The sequence below is a fragment of the Corvus kubaryi genome, unplaced genomic scaffold (assembly GCF_017639235.1).
Source record: "Corvus kubaryi isolate FWS band 111438036 unplaced genomic scaffold, C.kubaryi_AGA036_p1.0 split1-37355, whole genome shotgun sequence".
NCBI classification, from domain to species: domain Eukaryota; kingdom Metazoa; phylum Chordata; class Aves; order Passeriformes; family Corvidae; genus Corvus; species Corvus kubaryi.
The window spans coordinates 3,845,275-3,867,322 of record NW_024582078.1 but is presented as its reverse complement, the minus strand read 5'-3'; the positions used below and the strand labels follow the sequence as shown (position 1 = coordinate 3,867,322).

Below are 22,048 nucleotides of genomic sequence, written 5' to 3'. Positions count from 1 at the left end.
CTCCTCCGGGGGGCTGTGGGTGTCCGGCAGGGCCAGGCTGCTGTCCCTGGGCAGGGGTCCCTCCTCCGGGGGGCTTGGCAGCTTTTCCTCGCCCATTCCTGTGTCCTGCTCGGGCTGAGTGGGTGGGTTTGGGTACCCCTGCGAGGGGCCCTGCGCTGTGTCCTTGTCACCGCTTGGCGCTGCTGGCGGGGGGGTCCCCGTGGGGCTGCTGGGTCTGGGGGGCTCTGAGGTCTCTGTGACAGGGACAGAGCTCTCAGCTGCCCCGTGGCCGCTCATGTGCAGCTTCTTCATGTGGTGCACGACGGCCGCAGCGTTGAAGGCTTGCTGGGGAAGGAGACAAAACCCCTGGTGAGCACCTGGTGCTGCCAGGACACGTTGTCCCCCCAGGTGACACCGGGCACAGCGCTGTTGGCACTGGCTGTTGGCACGGGCACGTTCCTGCCATAAACTCCGTGTTTTCCATCGAGTGCAAGCTGCTGATGCATTTGGAGTTTCCACCCGAGGAAAATGGGGAACAGCTGGGAACGGCCCCCTGCCCTCTGCTCTCCTGGTGAGGCCCCGGAGCTCGATGTTTGTGGTGAATCTCCCAGCTCACTTTGCAGCAGGGAATATTGCTCCAAACACCCTGCAAACACTGACTGCAGGCAGTGTGGAGGATCCAGCTTTGGAGGATCCCAACTTTTGGGTGCTTACCCACCCAGCTGAAGCCCTGCTCCGTGCTGGCTGACAGCAACTGGTATTTGTTGGTGAAATGGCTCTGGGCTCCTGGCAGCAGCCACTTACCCTCCATTTGCTCTTTGCAAAGTTTTTCTGGATCTGAGCACTGACAGATGGGTAGATGTCACGGTGAAGGGCTGTATTTCCATTAATCCTGCAGATGGGAAGAGAAGAAAATGGGCTCGTAAGCAGATGGCATTTGTAAGGCATTCCACATTCTGGAAGCACTGAACTGCTTTGTACGTTCAATCAGCAATAATTAAACCCAAAGGAAAAACAGCAACAAAATGTAACACAAACACACACTTCAAAGCCTGAGAAAGCTCAGGGTGGGATTTCTTCTCTGCCTCTGTTTGTGGAGGCAAATATGCACAAATTGCATCTTTAATTATTCATCGTTTGCTTTCTTTGCTCACAAGAAGGAGCCAGCGCGGGGGCGGCGGTGACGTTAATGACGGGGTGGGGGACACTCCTGTTCCCAGGGATGCTCCTGTTCCCAGCTCCCACGGAGCACATGGAGCGAGACATGGGGGGCTGGAGAATCCCCATGGCCACCCTGTCCCCTCACCACGGGTGCCGCAGGGCTTCCTCACAGGTGAACCTCGCGCTTGGGTTCTTCTCCAGTAAATGTCGGATGAAATCCTTGGCTGTTTGGGAAAGGGGGAAAAAAACAGAGAGAAAAGGTTATTTTCACCTTCTTGCCAGACCTGGCCCTAACAGAACATGGGAAATGCTGCTGGATGAACATCACAGAGGTCAGCCCTGATTAGAAGGGATTTGTATCCCTGCACCAGGGGAGGTGCAGGTTGGATATTGGGAAAAATTCCTTCACTGAAAGAGTGGTCAGGCACTGGAAGGGGCTGCCCAGGGCAGCGGTGGAGTCACCATCCCTGGAAGTGCTCAAACAGTGAGTAGATGGCACTTGGTGATGTGGTTTGGTGGGCATGGTGGGATTCATTCAAAGGCTGGACGTGATCTTGCGTGTCTTTTCCAACCTTAATAATTCTGTAATTGCTCCAATAAAGGGAGATTCTCATAGGGACAGGCTCCAGATGAAAAAATATCAACTGTGGATGTGCCAAACTTCACTCTTAGACTGTGTGAGTTGCAGTTTAATTATTCACTTAAAAAATAACTCTAAAAACCATGAAGTGCCAACTGAGCAGATTTAGAAGTTGCCCTGAAGAGCTTTTACATCTCTCCCCTTTTTTTTCTTTTTCTTGCAGGAGGGATCGTGATGTTTGTTATTAAACCCCAGCACAGCCCTGCTAGGCTTGTTTGTTTGTATTAAGGATTGATGTTGGAACGGGCCGTGAGGATGCAGCCTGCAGTGAGCTGTGCACAGGGGAGCTCCACGAGCAGGTTGGGCTGGGGAAGTGGTGGCTGACAGGACATAGGAAAAAAATGCGGAAAACCCCTGGAGTTTCCCTTCTTACAGAATCAGAGACTATTTGGGTTGGAAGGAGCCTTAAAGCCCATCCAGTGCCACCCCTACCCTGGGCAGGGACACTTCCCACTGTCCCAGGCTGCTCCAAGCCCCATCCAGCCTGGCCTGGGACACTTCCAAGGGAAATCTAAGCCCGCTCAGAGCTCAGTAATCGTTTGTGAAAATCAGGTTTACACTAACCAAGGCCTCAGCTGAGGATGCTGCATTCCAGGCAGGCTCCAAGCACCCAAGCTGCCCCAAAGCAGCTTTGCTTTGGCATCATTCCCCCAGCACTGAGGAGATGGAGCCTCTGATCATCCCCACCATCCCCACATCCGAGGGCTTGCTGCTGTGTGAGTGACTCCACTCAGAGCCCCAGCCCTCCCCTTCCCTGCTGAGGCAGCACAGGGCGTTCAGGGCTTGGCTGGTTTGGGGATTTGGGATTGAGCCTGCGGGAGGGAGCGTGGAGCTTCCCAGTGCCGGAGCTTTACCTGACTCGGAGATATCGTCCCAAAATGGAGACTCAAACTCGTAGTAGCCTTCCTTAATCTTTTCAAAGAGTTTGGATTCAGTTTCTTCATAGAAAGGGGGGTACCCACAGAGCCTGGAACAGAGCACAGAGCCAGGGGCCCTTCAATGCCACCACAAAGTGGGCACAGGCTTCTCCAGAGCCCAGGGAGGCCACAGGAGTGAGGAGTGGCAGAGGAGCTGCTCTGCCCGCTCCTCCGTCCCTCTCTGCTCAGTGGATCTGTAAAGATGCACAAAAGAGTTAAAAACTTCCCTGCAGCAGCGAGAGGACAAAGCCACAGCTGGTACCGAGCTGAGCGGTGTGGGAGGGAACGAAACAAAAAGTCCCCGGGAAGATGGAAAGGTATTTGTAGGGAATTGGAGAAAAACAAAGCACAGGATGAGGCGCAGAACAGAGCAAATGTGATTCCTTTCATCTCCGCTCCTGCACTTGATTCCCCACAGCCCTTTAATTCCTGTGTTTAGGAGGAATTCAGTGCTGTGCTCCACAGAAAAATAGGAGGTCTGGCATCGCCCCCGCTGCCGCTCCGCAGAGCCCCGGGGGAGTTGGGAAACTCACGGAAAAACAAGTGGGATGCTGCTGCTTGCTGGTACTCACAGGATGTAGGTGATCACCCCGATGGACCAGCAGTCCACGGCTTTGCTGTAGGGCTTCTGGGCCAGCACCTCGGGGGCTGCAGGACAGCAAAACCAAAGGGGAGTTCTGAGCAGTAATGAATTATCCAGCACTGGGAGAAGCAGCAGTCTCAGCCAGCACCAGCCCCATTTCCCAGCTGAACTGGTCTGTGGTTTTTGTATCTATTTTATGCCATTAAACAGAAGGAACCACAGACAATCTCTGCCTGCACAGTGAGGTTTAACCAGGGAGCTGCATCCTGCCAATGTAGTCTGGTGGGAATTAAACAAAATCCCATTGCATTAAAATAATTTTTATAATTTTTTCAATAAATACATTTTTCTCAAAATTACCCTTTTCTTTGCATTTTGAAAGTTTTGATGTTTTTCAGTCCCTACACCTGTTTGTAGGGTCTGTGCAGTTCATCTGTGAGTAGCATGTCATTAGCAACGTATTGATGTATTTTTTTCCCTTCTTCCAGGCAATGTCCTGTACGTGCACAACTGTTTTCCAGGAAATCCACCAGCACAACCCCACTGCTGCCCCTTGGCTCACCCACGTATCCTGGAGTCCCACAGGCTGTGGACATGATCCCGTTCTGCTCCATTTTCGACAAGCCAAAATCCGTGATCATGATTTTGGAGTTCTCTTCGGGGGTGAGGTAAAGGAGGTTCTCAGGCTGTGAACACGGCGGGGGTCAGAGGGTGAAATTTGTGGCAGGAAAATGGCAAAGAGGAGCAGAAGGTGGTGGGGCAGAGCAGGTGAAGCTGCCAGCTCCCCACGGGCCAGGAGCCAGGGCAGGGCTCACCTTCAGGTCCCGGTGCACGATCCCGTTCTCGTGGAGGTACTTGACAGCTGTCAGGACCTGGTGGATCACCAGGCTCGCATCTTTCTCCGTGTAGACGCCTCGTTCCAGGATCCTGTCAAACAGCTCTCCCCCAGACACCCTGTGGAGAGGGCAGCTTAGACAGAAAAGGACTGGAAAAAACGTAAACAAAGCTAATCATGCTTTGGTGTTAGGTCAGCTGAGTTTCTGGTCCTTTTACAGCAGAACCATTCCTCGGGCAGCAGCTTTTGGGAGGCTGAGGCCGATGGATGCTCCTGGGTGCGATTCCAGGCTGCCAGTGAGGATTGCTGGTAAACCTGGGGAACTTGGGTGAGGTTGTGAGGTAAATCCTGGTAGGGCTGAGCTGCAGGTATCCAGCCCTGCCTCAGGCTCTACTCCACAAGTGGTTATAGGCTTTTGTCCTTTGCTAAATTTACAGTTCAGCAGCAGCAGCAGCAGCCGGGTGCTCAGGGCTCTTTCTCTTCTGCTGACACGGTGCCCATTCCATTTCTAGAAACCCTGCGTGGCACAGCTCTAATTAGAAATACTTCTGCCTCTGCCCTGCTAAACTGTGAGGAATTCATTTGCATAAATAGATCCAAATCATGGTTTAGAAAGCTGCTGTAAAAACGGGGATGAGCCAAGGTGCCACAAGGAGTGTCCGGGTTGGTTCCAACCTTGGCACTGAGGGTGCTTGAATGGGCCCTTGAGGGGCTCTGGGGTGTGGGTGCTGAAATCCCCCTGCTCCTGCCCCTGTGGCCCCACAGAAATGGCTCTGATGGTACTCACAGCTGCATGACCAGGTAGAAGTGGGTTGTGCTCTCATAAATGTCTTCTAAAGTCACAATGTTTTCGTGCTTTATTCTGCAAAGGGAAACATGGGTCAGAAACAAAACCTGGCAAGGACGGAAGGGGCTTCTGAGGTGGGAAACCCGATGGTCATCTTGCTTTAATCACCAGTGAAAGTTCACTGGGGTGTTCTGGGGCTGATGTCCCTCCCCCTGTGTGGCAGAGGATCACTGATGCCCATCCAAGTCCTTTTGAAGCACCAAGCACCATCAGTGGTGGGGACCAGACCCTTTATTTGAAGTACCCAGTCCGTCAGGAGCGTTCCTTGGACTGTAACACTCACTTTTTCAGCACTGCTATTTCGTTCTCCAAGCTGCTGTCCCTGTTGAGAGGAGACTTCTTGATGCATTTCAGAGCAAAGAGCTTGCCAGTGCTCTTCTGCTTCACCAGGAAAACCTCTGAGAAGGCACCTCTGCAGAGAGGGGGAGAAGCTGCATTTCAGTGGGTGCTGCTTCTGGGAGCTGGGAGGGACTGACAGAGAGGGGAAATAGCCAGGGAAAACAACGTGGTGGGATTGTAAAGCTGGAACTGTACCTCCAGCAGCCCCAATCTTAGGATATTCAAGGCAAGGTTATGCAGTATAGGTAAAACCCCACAGTTTTTTCTGTAGAGAAAATGTTAATTCTGCCCAGCCCACGGGGAGCTGCAGCTTGGGTTGGTGTCACCTGCTGCCACCTGTGTCCCCTCAGTGACAAAGTGACAGGGAGTGGCTGCTCCCTCCCTGGCCAGGGCTCACCCCAAGCAGCAGGAGCAGGTATTTATAACCTGCCTAAAGCCCTAAATCCTGTTAAAGGTCCGTCCTGGGGAGCTGAGCACGAGGCTCGGGGCAGTGACAGTGACACTGTGCCAGGTCAGTCCTCACTAATCCTCATCAAACCCGCGGGACATTAATTGGGGGCCATGAAATGGAATTTGCTCTGAGTCTGCAAAGCCCTGCAGGGAGCTGAGGGCAGGGCAAGGAAGGGCAATGCTGTGGACCCTGGGGGAAAGTGATAACAAGTTTGAGGTGATTTTAGGTCCTAGATCTTAATTTCAATTCTTCAGGGAGCTGAAGCAATGCATGTGGGGAAAAATCCCAATTGCTAATGATAAATTTTCCTATTAAAGCAATAGTAGGAAATGAACAACCTACAAATCAGCTGCTGGGGCATCTGTTCTACATCTCTGTCCCAAACAGTTTATAATAATTATGCCCCTTATTAAAAATGATGAATCAACAAGTGGGATAGGAGAGAATAAAGCTTTTTCTAACCTCATTCCTTTAGTGAAAGCTGCTGGATAATTCAGTTAATTTCTGAGGCTGACAAGGCACAGCATTTGGAGTAGCTGCTTCTTTGGGAACTTTGTCATGGGCTCGGAAGTCACAGAAAATTTGTCCATGACAGATCTTGCTGGTGGAGGTAATTCAATTCCTCCCCCACCACCTTGGAAATGTTTTGTTGTCTCATCCCCATGAATAGGCAAATTAAGCTGTTAACGAACAGGGAAGGATTGTACAACTCCAACATCCTTGTTTTTGTTTCATTCCCCAACTGAGTCAGGGTTCCTGAGCTAAATATACGACTTGTTATTGTCATTCCTCTCCCTGCGCCAGCCCTGACCTTGCAGCAGCAGGAGCAGGCAGGAACGGAGCAAAAACTTATCCAGGCTTCCATCAGGGTTAGAGGGGATGGAGGGAAGGGCAGAGGGGACTCAGCTGTGCCTGGGGCTGGGGGGATTTGGAGCTGTTTGGGAACTGGAGCAGCAGCAGCCCTGGGCACCCCTCACCTGTTCCCGGGCTGACCCAGAGGGAGCCGGGTCTGGGGGTGCTCCTGCCCCGAGGGCAGGGCTGGTACTCACGATCCCAGGGCCTCCATGAAAATGAAGGTTGTGCGGATGTTGCTGGTCTGCTTCTTCCAGGAGCTGCTGTCGTCCTCTTCCTTGCGCCCCATCTCCTCCAGAGTGGAAGCAGGGAACGCTGTGAGGGGGAGAAGGAGAAGAGGTGCCTGACGTGGTTTGTGCTTGCAGGAAGCCCAGGACTCCCCAGTTAGAATTAGAGCTGGCTGAGGTCTCGGAGGTGTGAAATGTTCCACAAACCCCTCAGCACTCATAATGAGATCGGGTCTAAGGACTGGAGGGACAATGGAAGGAGAGAAAGGAGCCTGGAAAAGAGGGAAAAACAGATGTAAAAGTGACCCTGGGCAGCAGGGGCATGGGGAGCATCCCTGGGAGTGTGGAGAATCTGCCTTCCCAGAGCAGGAACTGTGGGACATAGCTGGGCCTTTAGAAGACAAAGCAAAAGCTTTCATGGATGTTAGTTATCCATTTGGAAAAGGCAGAAGTATTAAAGCAGAGGAAAAGCTGAAAGGTCTTTTTTCATGAGAGACAGCTTAGATATTGGATTCGTCCTGAACCTACTTTATCTCCTTAATTAGCACGTTTGCAGGGTTTTCAGTTCCTTGACACAATTTTTAAAGGTTAATTTAATATTATTGAAACCAAAATTGACTCAATTGTAAACAGTTGAAGGCTTCAGTCCATAAAATCACCAAAGGCCTCATGAACTTGACCTTTATTTACCTCCTGGTTTCTGATGCTTGTGTAACTCTTAGAAATGCAGCTCCTTATAGAACCCAGCCTTATCTTGCTGTTTGAAATCAGTGAAGGTCAAAAGTCCCTCACAAAAATGCTGATCAATCAGTAGAAACCTTTCTGCCAATTATTTTATGCCCCTAAATAATGTTTTCTTTGAAGTCACCTGCCCATCCCAAATGTACAGGCATGGAACATCACAGAAGGAGAATTTGCTGGCAGAGACATTCAGCTGGTGATGGCAGGTGAGTTTTATCCACCTTAAATAAACATCAAACCCGGGCTAGCAGTGGTGCTGAGTGACAGGGAAATTGAGAGGAGCTCTCCACTCCTCTCCCAGCCTGCTGCCAACCAGAGAATATGAGGTGAAAAAAGAAAAAAAACCAAGTAGGTCAGCCTGGCCCTGGGGACAAGTGGCATTTTGGGCTCCTGTGCTGAAGCACGTCCTGGTTGGGAGCAGCTCCATGGGCAGCCTGAGAGGGGCAGAGGGACCCAGGGCAGACAAACCCCTCCTGCACTGGGCAGAGGTGACAGTGGCGTGATGGACACTCAGTTCTGAACATTTGGCCCATTCAAGCCCAAGGGTTAAATTTGCCCAATCCTGGCTCATTTCAGCTCCATTCCTGGAGTATTTTGTTGTTTAATTCCTTGTGAATTCAACAAGTTCCTTATTTTAAAGCGGATTTTGCTCCCACCGGAACGAAGTATCCTGTTTTCTTCAGTCTCCTGTGAATCACCTGCTCCTGTCAGAGCTGCTCCTGCTGTCACTTGGTGTGTGGCAGTTGGTGCTGGGGACAGGCTGGATGAGCAGCTCTCGCTCCCTACACGTGGATTTGATTTCCTGCTTTCTCAGTTTTTCTGTGCCATCATCAGCAAGTCATTTCCTGCCTGCCCTCGCCTCTCTGTGAGGAAGGGGAGTAAATGCTGCTATTTTGAGAGCAAAATAATGGAATGTTTGAGTTCCTGAGATGTAAAGCTGCATATGGCAGGGGGGGTGGAAGGGAATGGTTTTTAAGGTCCCTTCCAACCTAAACCATCCTGTGATTCCATATGTGCTCAGGTGAGGGACACTTGCCAACTCCCCTCATGTTGGATCACATCCTTCTCCATGGTTTTTCCTCTTTTGGTACAAGGGGAAGTGTTTGCCATGGTGCAGGACATGGCAGCCTGGGTCCAGCCATGATTATGGGATCAGGAGAATGGGAATTCCCTGAGTCTTTGGGAGCCCATCTTTGTCTCTCACTCTGGTTAAGTCACCTGTTGCACTTGACAGCAGTTGGTCACAATGCAACCTTTGATGTATTTGTTGTCTGTCTTTTGTTATTTGTTCAAGCTCTGGTGCAACAATCCCAGAATCCCAGAACGGTTTGGGAAGGGACCTCAAAGCTCATCCAGTGCCACCCCTGCCATGACAGGGACACCTCCCACTGTCCCAGGCTGCTCCAAGCCCCCTCCAGCCTGGCCTTGGACACTTCCAAGGTATCCAGGGGCAGCCACAGCTGCTCTGGGCACCCTGTGCCCTTTCCAGTGCCCTCACCTGTCCCACTGTTGGTGCACAAACCTGGGTTTATGGATCGACCCACGCAGCTGGAGAAGCTTCCCGCAGGACTAAGAACATGGCAGAAGTTGGGCACACACTTTGTGCTGGGACTGGCAGCTTTTCCTGCCCTGTGGTGTGCCCATCTGCACACTCCCATCCCTGCCCTGCCCTCCTTCCCCTGTCAGCTCCGTCCTGACCCCTCCAGGTGTGCCTGGGGACATTCCAGCCCCAGCAGTGGGATGCACACGGAGGGCACCCACAGGCACATGGAATACGCGTTATTTTAACCCTGATCCCAACAGGGGTCTGTGGTGCCCTTTTGCCCGTTCACCTCTTGGCAGTGCAAGCACACCGGTGTGCTAAGGTTGCATAATGAGATTGAAGAGCTCATTAACTAATGCAGGGGAGGACCTCTGGAGCTGAAAATGAAGTGCATAACATGGCTTTAATTTGTGGAGCTTCCCTCTTCCCCATCATAACAAATACAGCAACATGCAGGGCTTCAGTCGAGTTTATATTCTAGAGATAAGATAATAAACAGGTTTGATATTAATGTCTGATCTTTGGGCTCTTCTACAGCCTGAGCCAACGAACTACTCTGCTCTGTCTGATCCAGCACGACACTGCTCAGAGTGCCAGGGATGTTATTATGACCTTGCTTAAATATTTCCTGAGGAAATTTGTTCTGCTTCCATATCCCACAGCAACAAATCCATCTGCAGCCAGACCCTGCTTCTGAATGGATGCACTGCATTAGCAGAATGATTGTAAGGCATGATTAATGGTCTCGTGACAAACTTCCATGTGCAGGGGGAACAGACATGCAGCTTTCAGGGGTTTGCCTTTGGAATTAGAAGTTTATAGGAGAAAGAGGAGAATACAAATTCAAAGGGCTTTGATTTAAAAAAAAATACAGCAAATCAAGTAAATCTGCACGTGAATGAATGAATGAATGAATGAAGTGCCAGGGCAGCCTCCGTGTTCAGGGACAAAAGAATAAGAAATTGAAACCACGAGCTCGCCATTAAAAACAAACCCATGTCAAACCTCCCGTATTCCCCCCACCACGCCACCCCTTCCAAAGCAACTTGGGGAACACTTACAAAAATCTCCATTTCAATTATAAATATCCCAGATTTCCTAAAATACTTTGGAAGTAAAATGCCAGAGACAGCTTTCTATGAAATCGCTAAATATAACACCAGTGCTGGAGGATACTACGGAGGAGAAGTCCTCCGGTATTTCCCTGTTACAAGATAAAATCCATTTTAAAGAAAAGCAGGTGAGCGGGGATCCCACCTGCTCCAGTGCAAGAGCAGGAACAGCAAATGGCTCGTAAGGAAAGAATATTTTGCTTACCCAAGTCAGCACAGACAAAGCAACTCCTGTTGGCTGCTCCCGCTCAGCTCCGAGTCTGCGGGGATTAGAGCCTGCCCGGGCTCGGCGAGGAGGAGGAGGAGGAGGAGGAGGAGGAGGAGGAAGGGATGGAGCACCGAGCTGGGAAGAGGGGAGTCAGCAGGAGCACGGGGATAGCGCAGCAGGAGCGGCAGTGCCAGCGATCCCACCGGGCACCAGAGGGACGGGGCTGGGCCAGCAGCTCCTGCCCCTGCCCGGGCTGGCGCTGCGATGTTCCCAGGTGGAACACAAATAGAATTTGCCTTCATCAAACAAACGACTCCTCAGCGTTTGGAAACCGCCCCGCTGTCCTTCGGATGGCGCTGGGAGTTCTGTGGGACTGGGCTGGGACAGGGTCTCCCAGCAGGAGCTCCAGCACTGGGAAGGGGATGCTCCTCGCCGTTTAAATGGCACAAACCCACGGAGAACAATCACTGAGCTGAGGTTAATCTCCATGCCCGGAATTTGGGGCTATTTTACTCCATACAATAGCTCTACTTTGACTTTCAAAACCTCCCTCTGTGTGCCTGCTCAAGCACAGCACACAGGAATAGAGGAAATATTAATAATTCTTTGAATCTTTTCTACAGTGTGGGATTTTTAGAGCTGGCAATAACAACTTTACTGACTGCATTCTCAGTTGATTTACACTGCCATCTAGAATAATGCATGGAAAAAGTCCATATCATTGTGAAGTTTAGTTTTATGTCAGGAATAAATCAGCTCTGAGGCAATACTTGAAAATCACATTCTTTTTCTTAATATATTTCCCCTCAGTAGCTTGGTTCCAAGGCGAAGGCTCTTTGGTGTTGTTCCTTTCTTTGCTGTTCGGGTTCCATCTCTGGGAACTCCACAGGGACTTTGTTAGGATTTCTGGATGTGGGTTTGAACATGCAGGTTTCCTTTAGTGCAAGGTTTTGGTGGAATTTGCATTGATTTTACCCTGAAAGTCGCTGTAAGGCCTCAGCTGTGGAGTGAGGGGGAGTCAGTCCCACTGCTGGGGGAGACACCAAAGCCAGAGTGATGTGAGGGGCTTTATTAGGGGGGTTTATTGGGGAGTTATTAGGGGGGTTTATTGGGGAGTTATTAGGGGGGTTTATTGGGGGGGTATTAGGGGGGTTTATTGGGGGGGTTATTAGGGGATTCATCAGCCGTCTTGGGATGGCTTTGGAGAAGTTCAAGGCAGAGGTGAGCAGAACAAAAGGGAAGCTCTGCCTGTGCTCCAGCCCCTGGAGCTGTTTGGAGGGGAGGTGGCTCTGGCAAACAGCGCTGGGTGCCCACGCCTTGCCTTGTCCTGCAGAACTCGCTGTAAATGTGTCATAAATCCACAGAAAGAGCCCGACTGCAGCAGGGCGGTGCTGGGGACGACCAGAAGTCAGAGTAGGAAGAAACATTCCTGAAAAAAATGGAAGGAGAGAAGAGCTCTTCAGCTGCAGTGTTCCCACATCACCAGAGTTCAGAGCTTGGCCAACAACCTGCAGGAGTGAGAGGGAAGAGCTCCCCTGAGGGCTCTGCTGTGCAGGAATCGATGTAGATGGTGGCTCCTGACCTTGCCTGATGGAAATCTGGGACAGCAGCAATTCAGTTCAGGGACTTGTGCCTAGCTCTCCGTGGGCTTGAGCTAAAATAGCAAAATAGCAGTTCTTAACCAAAGGCAGCGGGAGCGAGCGGCACTGCTGGCGTGAATCAGAGTGAGGGGGCGTGAGGGAAACAGCAGCAAGCACCACGTCACAGCACAGCAGCACCACAGCACAGCACAGCAGCACCACGTCACAGCAGCAGCACGTCACAGCACCTGGGTCACAGCACAGCAGCACCACATCACAGCAGCAGCACCACATCACAGCACAGCAGCACGTCACAGCACAGCAGCACCCAGCACAGCAGCACCAGGGTCACAGCACAGCAGCACCACAGCACAGCACAGCAGCACGTCACAGCACAGCAGCACCCAGCACAGCAGCACCTGGGTCACAGCACAGCAGCACCACAGCACAGCACAGCAGCCCCTCTGCACAGGGCAGGGAAGGCGCCGCTATCCCCATCCCCGGGGAAGAGCACCTGGAACGTGCCTGGGAGGTTTTGCAAAGAATGAGGAAAGAAAATATCCCCTGAGTGTAATAAAAAAGATGAAGAGGGACTTTTTACAGAGGCAGCTGGTGAGAGGACAAGGAGGAGTGGTTTTAAAGTAAAAGAGGGAAGATTTAGAGTGGATGTTGGGAGGGAATTCCTCCCTGTGAGGGTGGGGAGGCCCTGGCACAGGGTGCCCAGAGAAGCTGCGGCTGCCCTGTCCCTGGAAGTGTCCAAGGCCAGGGTGGACAAGGCTTGGAGCAGCCTGGGACAGTGGAATTTGGAAATAGATGATCTTTAATATCCCTTCCCACCCAAACCCTCTGTGAGAGGGGAACAGGGCCCTTCAGGCAGGACCTGTGTGCACGGGGGGAGGTTCAGGCAGAGGATTTTGAGTCAGGACACCCTGAATGTAAACACACACTCAGAAAGCAAATACAGAGAGCCAGGGCTGGCAATCCCTGGGTTTTCCTGGAGCCTGACTCAGGGGTTGTAATCCTTGGGTCTGGCAGCACCAGAAGGGCAATCCCAGGTGGCACTTGGGGATGTGCAGTATTGGTGGCCGTGCTGGGGTAAGGGTTGGACTCGATGTTCCTGAAGGTCTTTTCCAACCTAAACCATTCTGTGATTCTATGGCAGGGTCTGGGACAGCCTCTGCTCAGCTGGAGCATCCCAGGAGCTCCGGGCTGGTGCCAGCAGAGAGCACTGCAGCACAGCCAATGGAACCACCTGGCCTCTGGAGCAAAAGGAAACAGGCGAGGAAAAACCCTTCTTTAAAGAAAAGTTGCAAAAACGCGAGTGATGCAGTTGGGATTTTGGGCAGTTGGCCAGGGGAAGGTGTTATTATTGTAGCTGAACTCCTTGAAATAATGTGCAGTCCGATAACACATTCCTCTCAGTCTGGGAGCATTATTTGCTTTTCTTTGTTGCCTTAAAACAGGGATTCTGTGAAGCAGGGAGGCTCCTTCATTTATGGCCTGATTGGGAATGAGTTGAGGTGGGTCTGGATGCTGATTATTTGAGTCACGTTGTCTCAGCTGGAAAGAGCTGCTCTTTTTTCCAGGCTTAGTTTTTAAAAATTAAGTGGATAAATTGGTGGCTGAGTTACCCAAGGAACTCAGGTTTTGCACGTTCTCCTTAACCTGGGAATTCTGGTCCTGGAAACTACATGGTAACCATTCATTTAAAAATGGTAAAGAATCATGTAATTAGCTCCTGATGAGCATTACTGTTAATTACCCTGTTCAGTGGCACATTTACTGCACAGCTTCATTATCTGTCCCTAATAATTCCAACCATCTCTTTTATCTCCATCATTTCCATAGAAAACTGCCTTTCTGGGACACATCCCAACCCACTGCACAAACCACCATCCTAAAATTTACCCAACAGTCACACTTTGGGGGTGTAGGGCTGCGTTTCTCCAACCTGAGCCAGGTTTTCTCTGTGAGTCCACACGAGGAGTGGTTGACTGGGCACCCTCGGCCATCCTGTGGGGAATTCCAGCCTCACATTCCCGATCCGTACAGAGCCCTTCCAGTGCTGATAGCTCGTACCCAGAGCTGACTGAGAGGAAGCCAATTAGGAACCTAAAAGGGCCTTTCATTACCCTTTTGCAAAATGCAGTGCTAATTATGCAGGTTTGAATAGATGTTTACTCAAGGGGTTAATTACGCATCCGTGAAGAGCAAAACTTCATTTAGTGCATCTGGGGAGGCTCGGGGAGCTGTGGTGGCTGCTGGCTGCGGTGCCTGGGAAGCCTCGGGGAGTTCATCCTCCCCAGTCCCCGCTCACGTCCTCGGAGAAGCCTGCAGGGAGTGCCCACCCCTCCCTGGCAAGGTGGGGAGAGCTGGTGCCGGGGGCAGCCTGGGGCTGGGCTTGGCTTCAGTCCACGTCCTTCCCGATGGAGTCTCTGGCAGCTCCCAGAACCGTCCCCAGGCTTCGGGATTCCCTGGAAACTCCATCCCGGACCAGGAGCACAGCGGGAACTTCAGCACCCTCCAGAAGTCACTGGTGAAGTGCTGCTCTGACTGGGGCCCTGGACACCTCCCTGCTCCGTGGTGCCAAAGGGAAGGAGGTCCAGTAAATCAACAGATCAGTTCTTACAGCCAAAAAAGGCAACAGGAGCAATGGAATTCAGAATTTCCAGAGCCATTCCTTTTACACCTTGTGATGGCCGTTAAAACCCTGACCTATTAAGGCATTCCCAACAAAAGAAATCTTTCAGGATGCCGAAATCTGCTTGAAAAACTTTTCCAGGAGCAATTTTTCTTTGTCTGCTTATTACTGTGTGCAGTAAATAATCAAGGAGATAACTGCACTGTAGAATTTAGCTTGGGGAAGAATCCAATTAGATTCTTCTGGGCTCGTCTCATACAGGATTATGCGTGTTTCAGATCAGATTTTTTCCCCCTGGGCCACAGAACAGCTTTAAATCACTTCTTCTATTTTATCTGTGATTACAGGCTTAAGAACATGAGGGAAAAACCCCTCCTGTAAGTGATACACCAACACTATCTTGATCTCTGGTGCTTCTCAGCAGGTTCTAAAGAATTTGTGACAAGGACTGAGAGGAACCTTCATCCCTGGGGAAGAGGAGCAGGCACAGAGAGCAGCAGGACACGAGGGCTGGTTTCTGCAGGAGCAGGAGTGTTTGTTTTGCTTTCCGAGTGATGACAAGCGAGGAAACAAGAGCTGAATTTCACATCTGCTCCGAAGACTCCTCTTACTCTCTGTAAGTAGCCAAAACATATCAGGAGTTGGGAAGACAACACGTCGGAGGGATTTGTGCTTTTTTTCATCAGCTTGCGGAAAAGTGGAAGCGAGATGACAAAACATTTCATGAGCAGTCACAGAGTCCATCTCCCGGCATGTGGGAGGCTGAGAAACGTGGGATTTGCCTGACATTGGGAACTGCACTCCAGTGGCCCTGACTGGAGCTCGGGAACATTCCTGAGCCCTGGCTGACCACCAGCATTGGGAGTGTCCACTGGACTCACCCACACGTGGGATAGATAAGAGCTGTGGAGAAGAGCAGATTGCAAAGGAGAGCCCAGAGCACCTTCCAGCATCTGAAGGGGCCACAGGGAGCCCAGAGAGGGACCCTTCAGTAGGAACTGCAGGGACAGGACAAGGGGAATGGCTTCACACTGAACAAAGGAAATTCGGGTTGGATATGGGGAAGAAATCCTTCCCTGGGAGGGTGGGCAGACCCTGGCACTGGATTCCCAGAGAAGCTGTGGCTGCCCCTGGATCCCTGGCAGTGCCCAAGGCTGGGTTGGACAGGGCTTGGAGCAGCCTGGGACAGTGGAAGGCGTCCCTGATCCTGGGATGCTGTGGGAATGGGATTCCACCTGCTGCCTGCTGTGGGGACAGTGCAGAGCCTGGGCTGGCACTGTGCTCATCCCCATGAAATCCTGTTTATCAGCAAAAGTTCATTGGAACATTATTAACCTCGGTGGTTCGGTGTTTCTTTGTTTCTCTCCCTGTGCTGCACAAACCCACACTCACACTTCCCCTCAGGAGAAATGAATTAAAAGAGAAGGAAGAGAAAATCAGACCATTTTCCCGAGGCCCCAGAATTTCTCAGATATCCATTTCAAGGTGTTTATCGCAGCCTTTCATCCCCTCCCCAACTGTTGAGGCTGAATTCCCTGCCTGGCAACAGATGGGATACCAATTTATTTTTAGCAATTTGTTTGCTTTGATTGAACCCTTAAACAGCACCCTGCTTTTAAGTCCTGGAATCACCTTGGGGGCTGACAAGGTAGGCTGAACTCTGCACAAGGAAATTCAGGAGAGGAACTCCTTGAGGTGAGGAACCATCCCAGCTCTCTGAAAACGGTGTTTGACCTCTCATCCAGGAGCTCTGGGCTGTGTTAGAACCATTCCCTGCCACTGAGCTCTGAGTTATTGATTTGATTTCACAGCAGGGACCAATGTCCCCTCAGCGAGGGCTGGAGGAGTGTCCTTAGTCTGAGTTCTCCATGGATCCAACAGAAGTCTTGGAAATGCCTCAAATGGCCCCAAGACAGGCACGTCACCGCTGTGTGCACAGCCCCTGCACACAGTTTGTCCAGTTCTTTGCTAAAATTACCCTTTGGGGCACAGAGAGCTGCTTTAGACCCCTCCTTTTGTCCCCCCCAGCAAATGGCTTTTAATAATTAAGTGTAATGGAGGAGCTCTGATTGGATTCCTCACTCAGATGGTTAATTAGGTATTTCTAAATAAGTTACAAAATGTGTTCCTTTGGACTCAATTCCTTTTGCTTTATCCAAACTAAAATACACTGTTCTCCAGAGAGTTCTTGTTTGAGAATTGACTGAAGATAATTATTTCAGATAATTAAGATCGCTGAGCAAAGTAATTTAATTTTCTTCCCTGCCTCTCCCTCCCTCCAAGAAATGTAAATGTCTGTGGAACATCTGATCAATAAAAGAACCTTTCCAAAGGTCAAGTTGGCCAAGTGTGTTGTTAAGTTGGGAGAGACCAGCATGGAGTGAAATCCAGCAGAGATGTTTGGAAAAGTACTGAATTTTCCAACTGAATTATTCCCCCTACCAAGATTTTTTTCTGAGTTTGTTTTTTGATTTGTGTGTTTTGTTTTGTTTTTAATTCTTCATCTTGGCCAAGGGCAGAGCAGGGACAAAGATCTGAACCTCTATGGCCAAATGATTTTATTGAAATTATCTGCTGTGGGCAGCCCCAGCAGGTGAAGGAGATGCAGATGATGAAGGAAAGGTGAACTGTGTTTGGATAGGGAGGTTCACGGCAGCAAAGCTCCTTTGGCAAAGCCTGTGCTGGGACAGCAGCAGAGAAATGGAAGCTGGGGCTTGTGGAGGACTGGATAGGGTGCGTGAGAAAAGGTTTTTGAGGCTTTTACTTTCTTTTTCCGTCTTGTTTTCTTGTTTTTATATTTTCTCTGAACTCCTGGTTGCTGCACAGGTAGAAGGTGTGGTTAGGGAAGTCTGGAGGTCTGGCCTCCCAGCATCCCGAGGTGTTTGTGCAGGGAGTTGATGATATTTATACAAAAAGCCATCTTTTCCTGTTCCCTTTCCCTGTGGTTCTCAAGCTGCAAGTGGAGAAAGTGTTCAGCCTCTCCTCAGTGCGCTGTGGGGACGGACAAGCAAAAATAACGATGCTAAGTCTTAAGCAGCTTTTGGGATTTAAAATTCATTCAATCCTGTATCCTGGGCTGTGCCTTAAGCTCAGACCTCGTCTCCAGCTGGGTCAGCCCTCCCTGACCTGGAGCTCCAGGCTGTGCTGGGGGAGGGCAGTGGGGTCAGTCCTGCCCAGGGGTGCGAGCTGTGGGCAGTGCAGAAACCTCTCCCTGCTGCAGAAACCTTGCTGAGAAGCGAGCTAGAGACTAAACCCCTGGGTCTGCGTCCGTGTGAACTCCTCCTAAACCCTCCTTCAGCACTGGGAGGGCAGAATCCCTGCTCCTGTGTTTATCTGACACTGCTTTGGCTTCTCAGGTCCTCCTGGAAGTCTTTGCTGCTTTTTAGGTCGTTTGCAACACGAGGCGCGTTTGGGAGAAGCAGAAGGTCTGGGGTGTGTCAGTGTGGTTTGTGGAAAGGGCAGTGCTGGACAGAGCGTCCCAGGCTCCCCTGAGCGTTTGGGAGCACTGCCTGCTTCCCACAGCACCAACCTGGGAGTTTCCCAAAGCTGAACCTGCGTTTTTTAGCCCAAATCCACTTGCTAATGGCTGCACACTTTTATTAAAGCTTCCTGTGGTGTGTTCATTATCATTTCTGTTTTACAAGGGCCACTCACCAAAAGCACAAACACTGCAGTGCCCTGACAGTGCTCGGCTTTGAAGCTGCCGGGGAGGTGAATACCAAAGATCTGCTGTCTTAATTAGTACAAGAGGTTACAGAGATGTTAATACCTGATCTTCCAGGGCTGACAGAAGGCATTAAAAGTTGTGGAATCAGATGCCTGTAAAGCAGAGGGTTCTGGATGCTGTGGGTTTTTTTCCTGAGCTCGCATTCGCAGATTGTGGCTTCACTTTCTTGGCTGAATGAGCTCCTTGGTGCTGGCCTGTGCTTGGGACAGGGGTGGGAACAGCCAGGAGGGTCTGGATTTTCCACCAGGCTCCAGATGCAGCTCTGCAGTCAGGTTGTTCTGCCTGGATCTCTCAGGGTACGTGTGTGTGACAAGTTACGCTCAACCTGTCTCAAGGTGGTAAAAATCTTGCAGCAATTAATTAACTTATTGTATTTTATGATGTTTGCTGTGCCTCCTTGGCACCCAGAGGATCTCAGCTCTTTGATCCGGAGGGTGTGATTTATTGGGCAATTACACATCCCCACACCATCACTCATGCTGGGAAGAGGTGCTGTGATCTCATCAGTCTGGGGAAACGTGACATGGAGGGACTTTTATCAAATGGAGGGGGGCTGATGGATGGAGGAGTCAGGGAAGTATTGATTCGAGCCAATATATTATTTTCTACATTAATATTGTGCAGACAGTGGCAGATAGAGACCCTGCACTGGTCTTGGTGTTCCCTCCATCATGAAGAATTGCCTTTCTGTGCAGTTTCATTGCAATGAGGGATGGTGTTCTGGGACAGTAAATGAGTTCTGAGGGAAATGTTTGTTCTTTAATTATGAAAAGAAAGAGGCAAAATGCACAATTGTTTTTCTTGTGCTATCAGGCAGAGACAACGTGAGGGGAATCCGCCTGGGAGAGGAGCTCCCTGTGTGTGCTGCTGTGTTTTGGGGGATGGCTCAGGACCCCTGCTCAGGTGTTTTTAGGATGGACGTGGGACTGTTGGGGTCCCTCTGAGTGAGCACAGCTGGGGCAGCCCGTGGCTGTTTTGTCTCTCCAGGAACACCAAGTTTCCAGGGCTCCCATGAGTTCCTCCAGGTGCACTAAAGGGAGCACCCACCTGTAGATAAACATCACTGCAGGCCTTGGTGGCTGTGGAAAGGTGAGAGCAAGAGAAGATTTTTAATCTTGGTCTGGTTTAGTCCTGGCTCCTCTCCTGACTCAGCCAGAACAGGCATTCCAGGACATGGGCTTTCCTTCTATCACTGTTTCCTTTCATTCCAAGGTCATCCCTCTGAGTTTAGCGAGCTTTGCTGGGTATGACTGATGTGTTCCCCCGCTATCTGTTCTACCGTGTAATCCTGGATTTATTAATGTAGCACCAGAGTCCTGCCCATATTCATCAGGACCAGATGGTGATAAGAAGGAATTGTGGTTTAAAAATTACCATCCTCCTTTTCTTCCCTGGCCCTCACCAACAAAAGGAAGGGAGGGGATTAATCTGAGACTAAAAGTCTTTGGTTCTTGGCTGGCTCAGAAGTCATTAGGAGAGAACCAGGAATGAGAGTGAGCTCAGAGCCCTTGGCTTGTTTTGACTGATGAAAAGGTGAAGAACCTGCAGAATGTTGGGGTTGGTTGGGCTCAGGCAGCTTTGTTCAAGGTCCTGTTGTCCAAACAGGGAGGATTTTCACCTGAGTTTCCGTATCAGAGGGATGGGGGTGAGTTTGAGCTGTTTCAATAAAAACCAAAGGAGGTTTTCTCGGAGCCCTTGTTCTGTTTGTCCATCTGGGATCAGGACGGGGCGGCCCCTGCAGGAGGATGCCAGCCTGTCCTGCTCCAGGGCGTGCCGCAGAACCGCGCTGCCCCAAGCACAGGGTGCCTGCAGGGTCTGTATTTTCCGCCGTCCCCACTGGAGGTCACTGGAGCATTGTTTACCATTGTCCCCTGGAACAAAGGAATTGCGAAACTGACGTTTGGCGGAATTAATGTTTGAAATTTTCGGAGATTTTTATCAGTTTCACGTATGAAAATAAATCCCCAAATTGCTCATAATCCCTGTGTGTAATGGGTATTTTATAAACACTTCTTATGCCCTGAGGAGACATCAACAGAGGCTTTATTTTACAAAAGTATGACTCAACTGCCAGGAATTTCGAGCAAATCTCCTCTAATGGGTTCTCTGTGCCCCAGCTCTCTTTTCATCCCGTGATGGATGTGTCAGAAGTTCTAAAACACACCTGAAGCCATTCCATGGTCACCAGCAGGAAACCTAAAAGTTGCCGTCGCCAGTCACGGTATTGCATTTGTGTTGCTAAAAACGCTGGAGAGAGGATGAGCAGCTCGAGTTCTGCAAAGGTCGTTTTATTAAAATTAGTTCAGGTCCTGGAAGCAAAATTTCTTTTTTTTTTTTTTTATTTTTCCCCTACTTCCCCTCTGTCCTGGTGCAGGCAGCTGTCCCTGCCCACTCCGATTTTTGGGAGTTCTGCTCAGATCCCTCCTGTGTCAGAACCAGCCCCCTCAGGCATGAGCAGCCCCCAGCAATCGGTGCTGGAGCAGGAGCAGCTGATGAAGAACAGGAGCTAATTATCAGTAATATGAAAAGTTGGGCAACTCGTCACAGACTCATCAGTGCAAACCAAAGCTGCTTCTCCACCCGTCTATCAAAGTGCAGTTGCTGTTAATGATAGACTGAATAATAATTAGTATTAACTAAAAGGATCCCTTTCTATTTCCCAGTGATATTTAAAGCCAAGCAACAGACTCCTGGCTTTGGGTGAGATCCAGTTTCAATATAGCTCTGGGATTTATATTTCAGTCTTTAAATGTAAAGTGAATTTGTGAAATGTATCAGCTTATGGCAAACTCGGTGCCATTTGCTGCAAGTGTTTTCCTGGGGCACGCTCCGTGCTCAGACAGAGCAGAGCCCGGGCTCCTCGGGAAACGTGGGAGGAGCTGGGGATTTCCATCTCACATGTGGGTGCTTCCTGGGAATGTGTTCCCACGCACAGCTGATGGATCCTGCTGGAGCAGTGCTCCGACAGACACACACGGAAACGGGAGAGATCTCAGCAGTCGGCACTAACACTGCCGTCAGAGAATCACCATTTCATGGAATCATCAGTCACAGAATGGTTTGGGTTGGAAGGGACCTCAAAACTCACCTTGTTCTACCCCTGCCATGGGCAGGGATGCCTTCTGCTGTCCCAGGTTGCAACAAACCCTGTCCAAGCTGCCCTGTGGGAGAGCTGCAGGAGGCTGGTGGGGTTTGAAGGGGCCTCTGGCAGACCAAAAATGCTAAAATTGCTCTGATGGCCTGGCTGGAGGGTCTGTCTGAAGTGAAAGTCTCACTGGTGGCCCTTGAGATGCCCATGCTGCCCCTGCTCCTGAGCCCTGCAGGAGCTGCCTGAGGGACCTGCCATGGGCTCCTCACAGGGAGAACACTCGGGGCAGGGACACTGCAGAAAGTGATGCTTGATTATGTTTAGGGAGGCATTCTCTGAGCCTAGGTAATGCCTTCATCCCAAACTGATGATGAACGCAGGGGCTGCGGCCCTGACCCAGGGAGATTTGATTAACGCCCTGCGGTGATGAGGGACTCGACTCGGGGGGAATGAGAATGTCCTCGGCTGGGAGCTCTCTGTGAGTGCCGTGCTGGAGACACCCAGGCTGGATTTGTGTTACCAGAGGGGGTTTGTACATTCACACAGGCAGGAGATGCCGTCTCTGGCTGTTCAGTTC

At 50.6% G+C, this 22,048-nt stretch overlaps 1 protein-coding gene across 2 annotated transcripts in view; it reads right to left on the bottom strand.

The window, feature by feature from the left end:
• CAMK1G (calcium/calmodulin dependent protein kinase IG) overlaps positions 1–10,865 on the bottom strand; it is a 13,127-nt gene extending 2,262 nt beyond the window's left edge. Inside the window, exons 1-11 of one of the 2 annotated variants that reach the window (XM_042013315.1) lie at positions 10,433–10,865; positions 6,802–6,919; positions 5,246–5,374; positions 4,903–4,977; positions 4,096–4,234; positions 3,843–3,966; positions 3,270–3,345; positions 2,635–2,747; positions 1,286–1,364; positions 784–871; positions 57–324 (exon numbers count right to left, since the gene is read on the bottom strand). In XM_042013315.1, coding sequence (XP_041869249.1) covers positions 57–324; positions 784–871; positions 1,286–1,364; positions 2,635–2,747; positions 3,270–3,345; positions 3,843–3,966; positions 4,096–4,234; positions 4,903–4,977; positions 5,246–5,374; positions 6,802–6,893 — 1,183 coding nt within the window. In that variant the 5' untranslated portion in view covers positions 6,894–6,919; positions 10,433–10,865. Of the gene's footprint in view, positions 325–783; positions 872–1,285; positions 1,365–2,634; positions 2,748–3,269; positions 3,346–3,842; positions 3,967–4,095; positions 4,235–4,902; positions 4,978–5,245; positions 5,375–6,801; positions 6,920–10,432 lie in introns of both variants that reach the window. The other variant, XM_042013314.1, reaches the window with a different exon arrangement.
• Between the last annotated feature and the right edge of the window lie 11,183 nt (positions 10,866–22,048).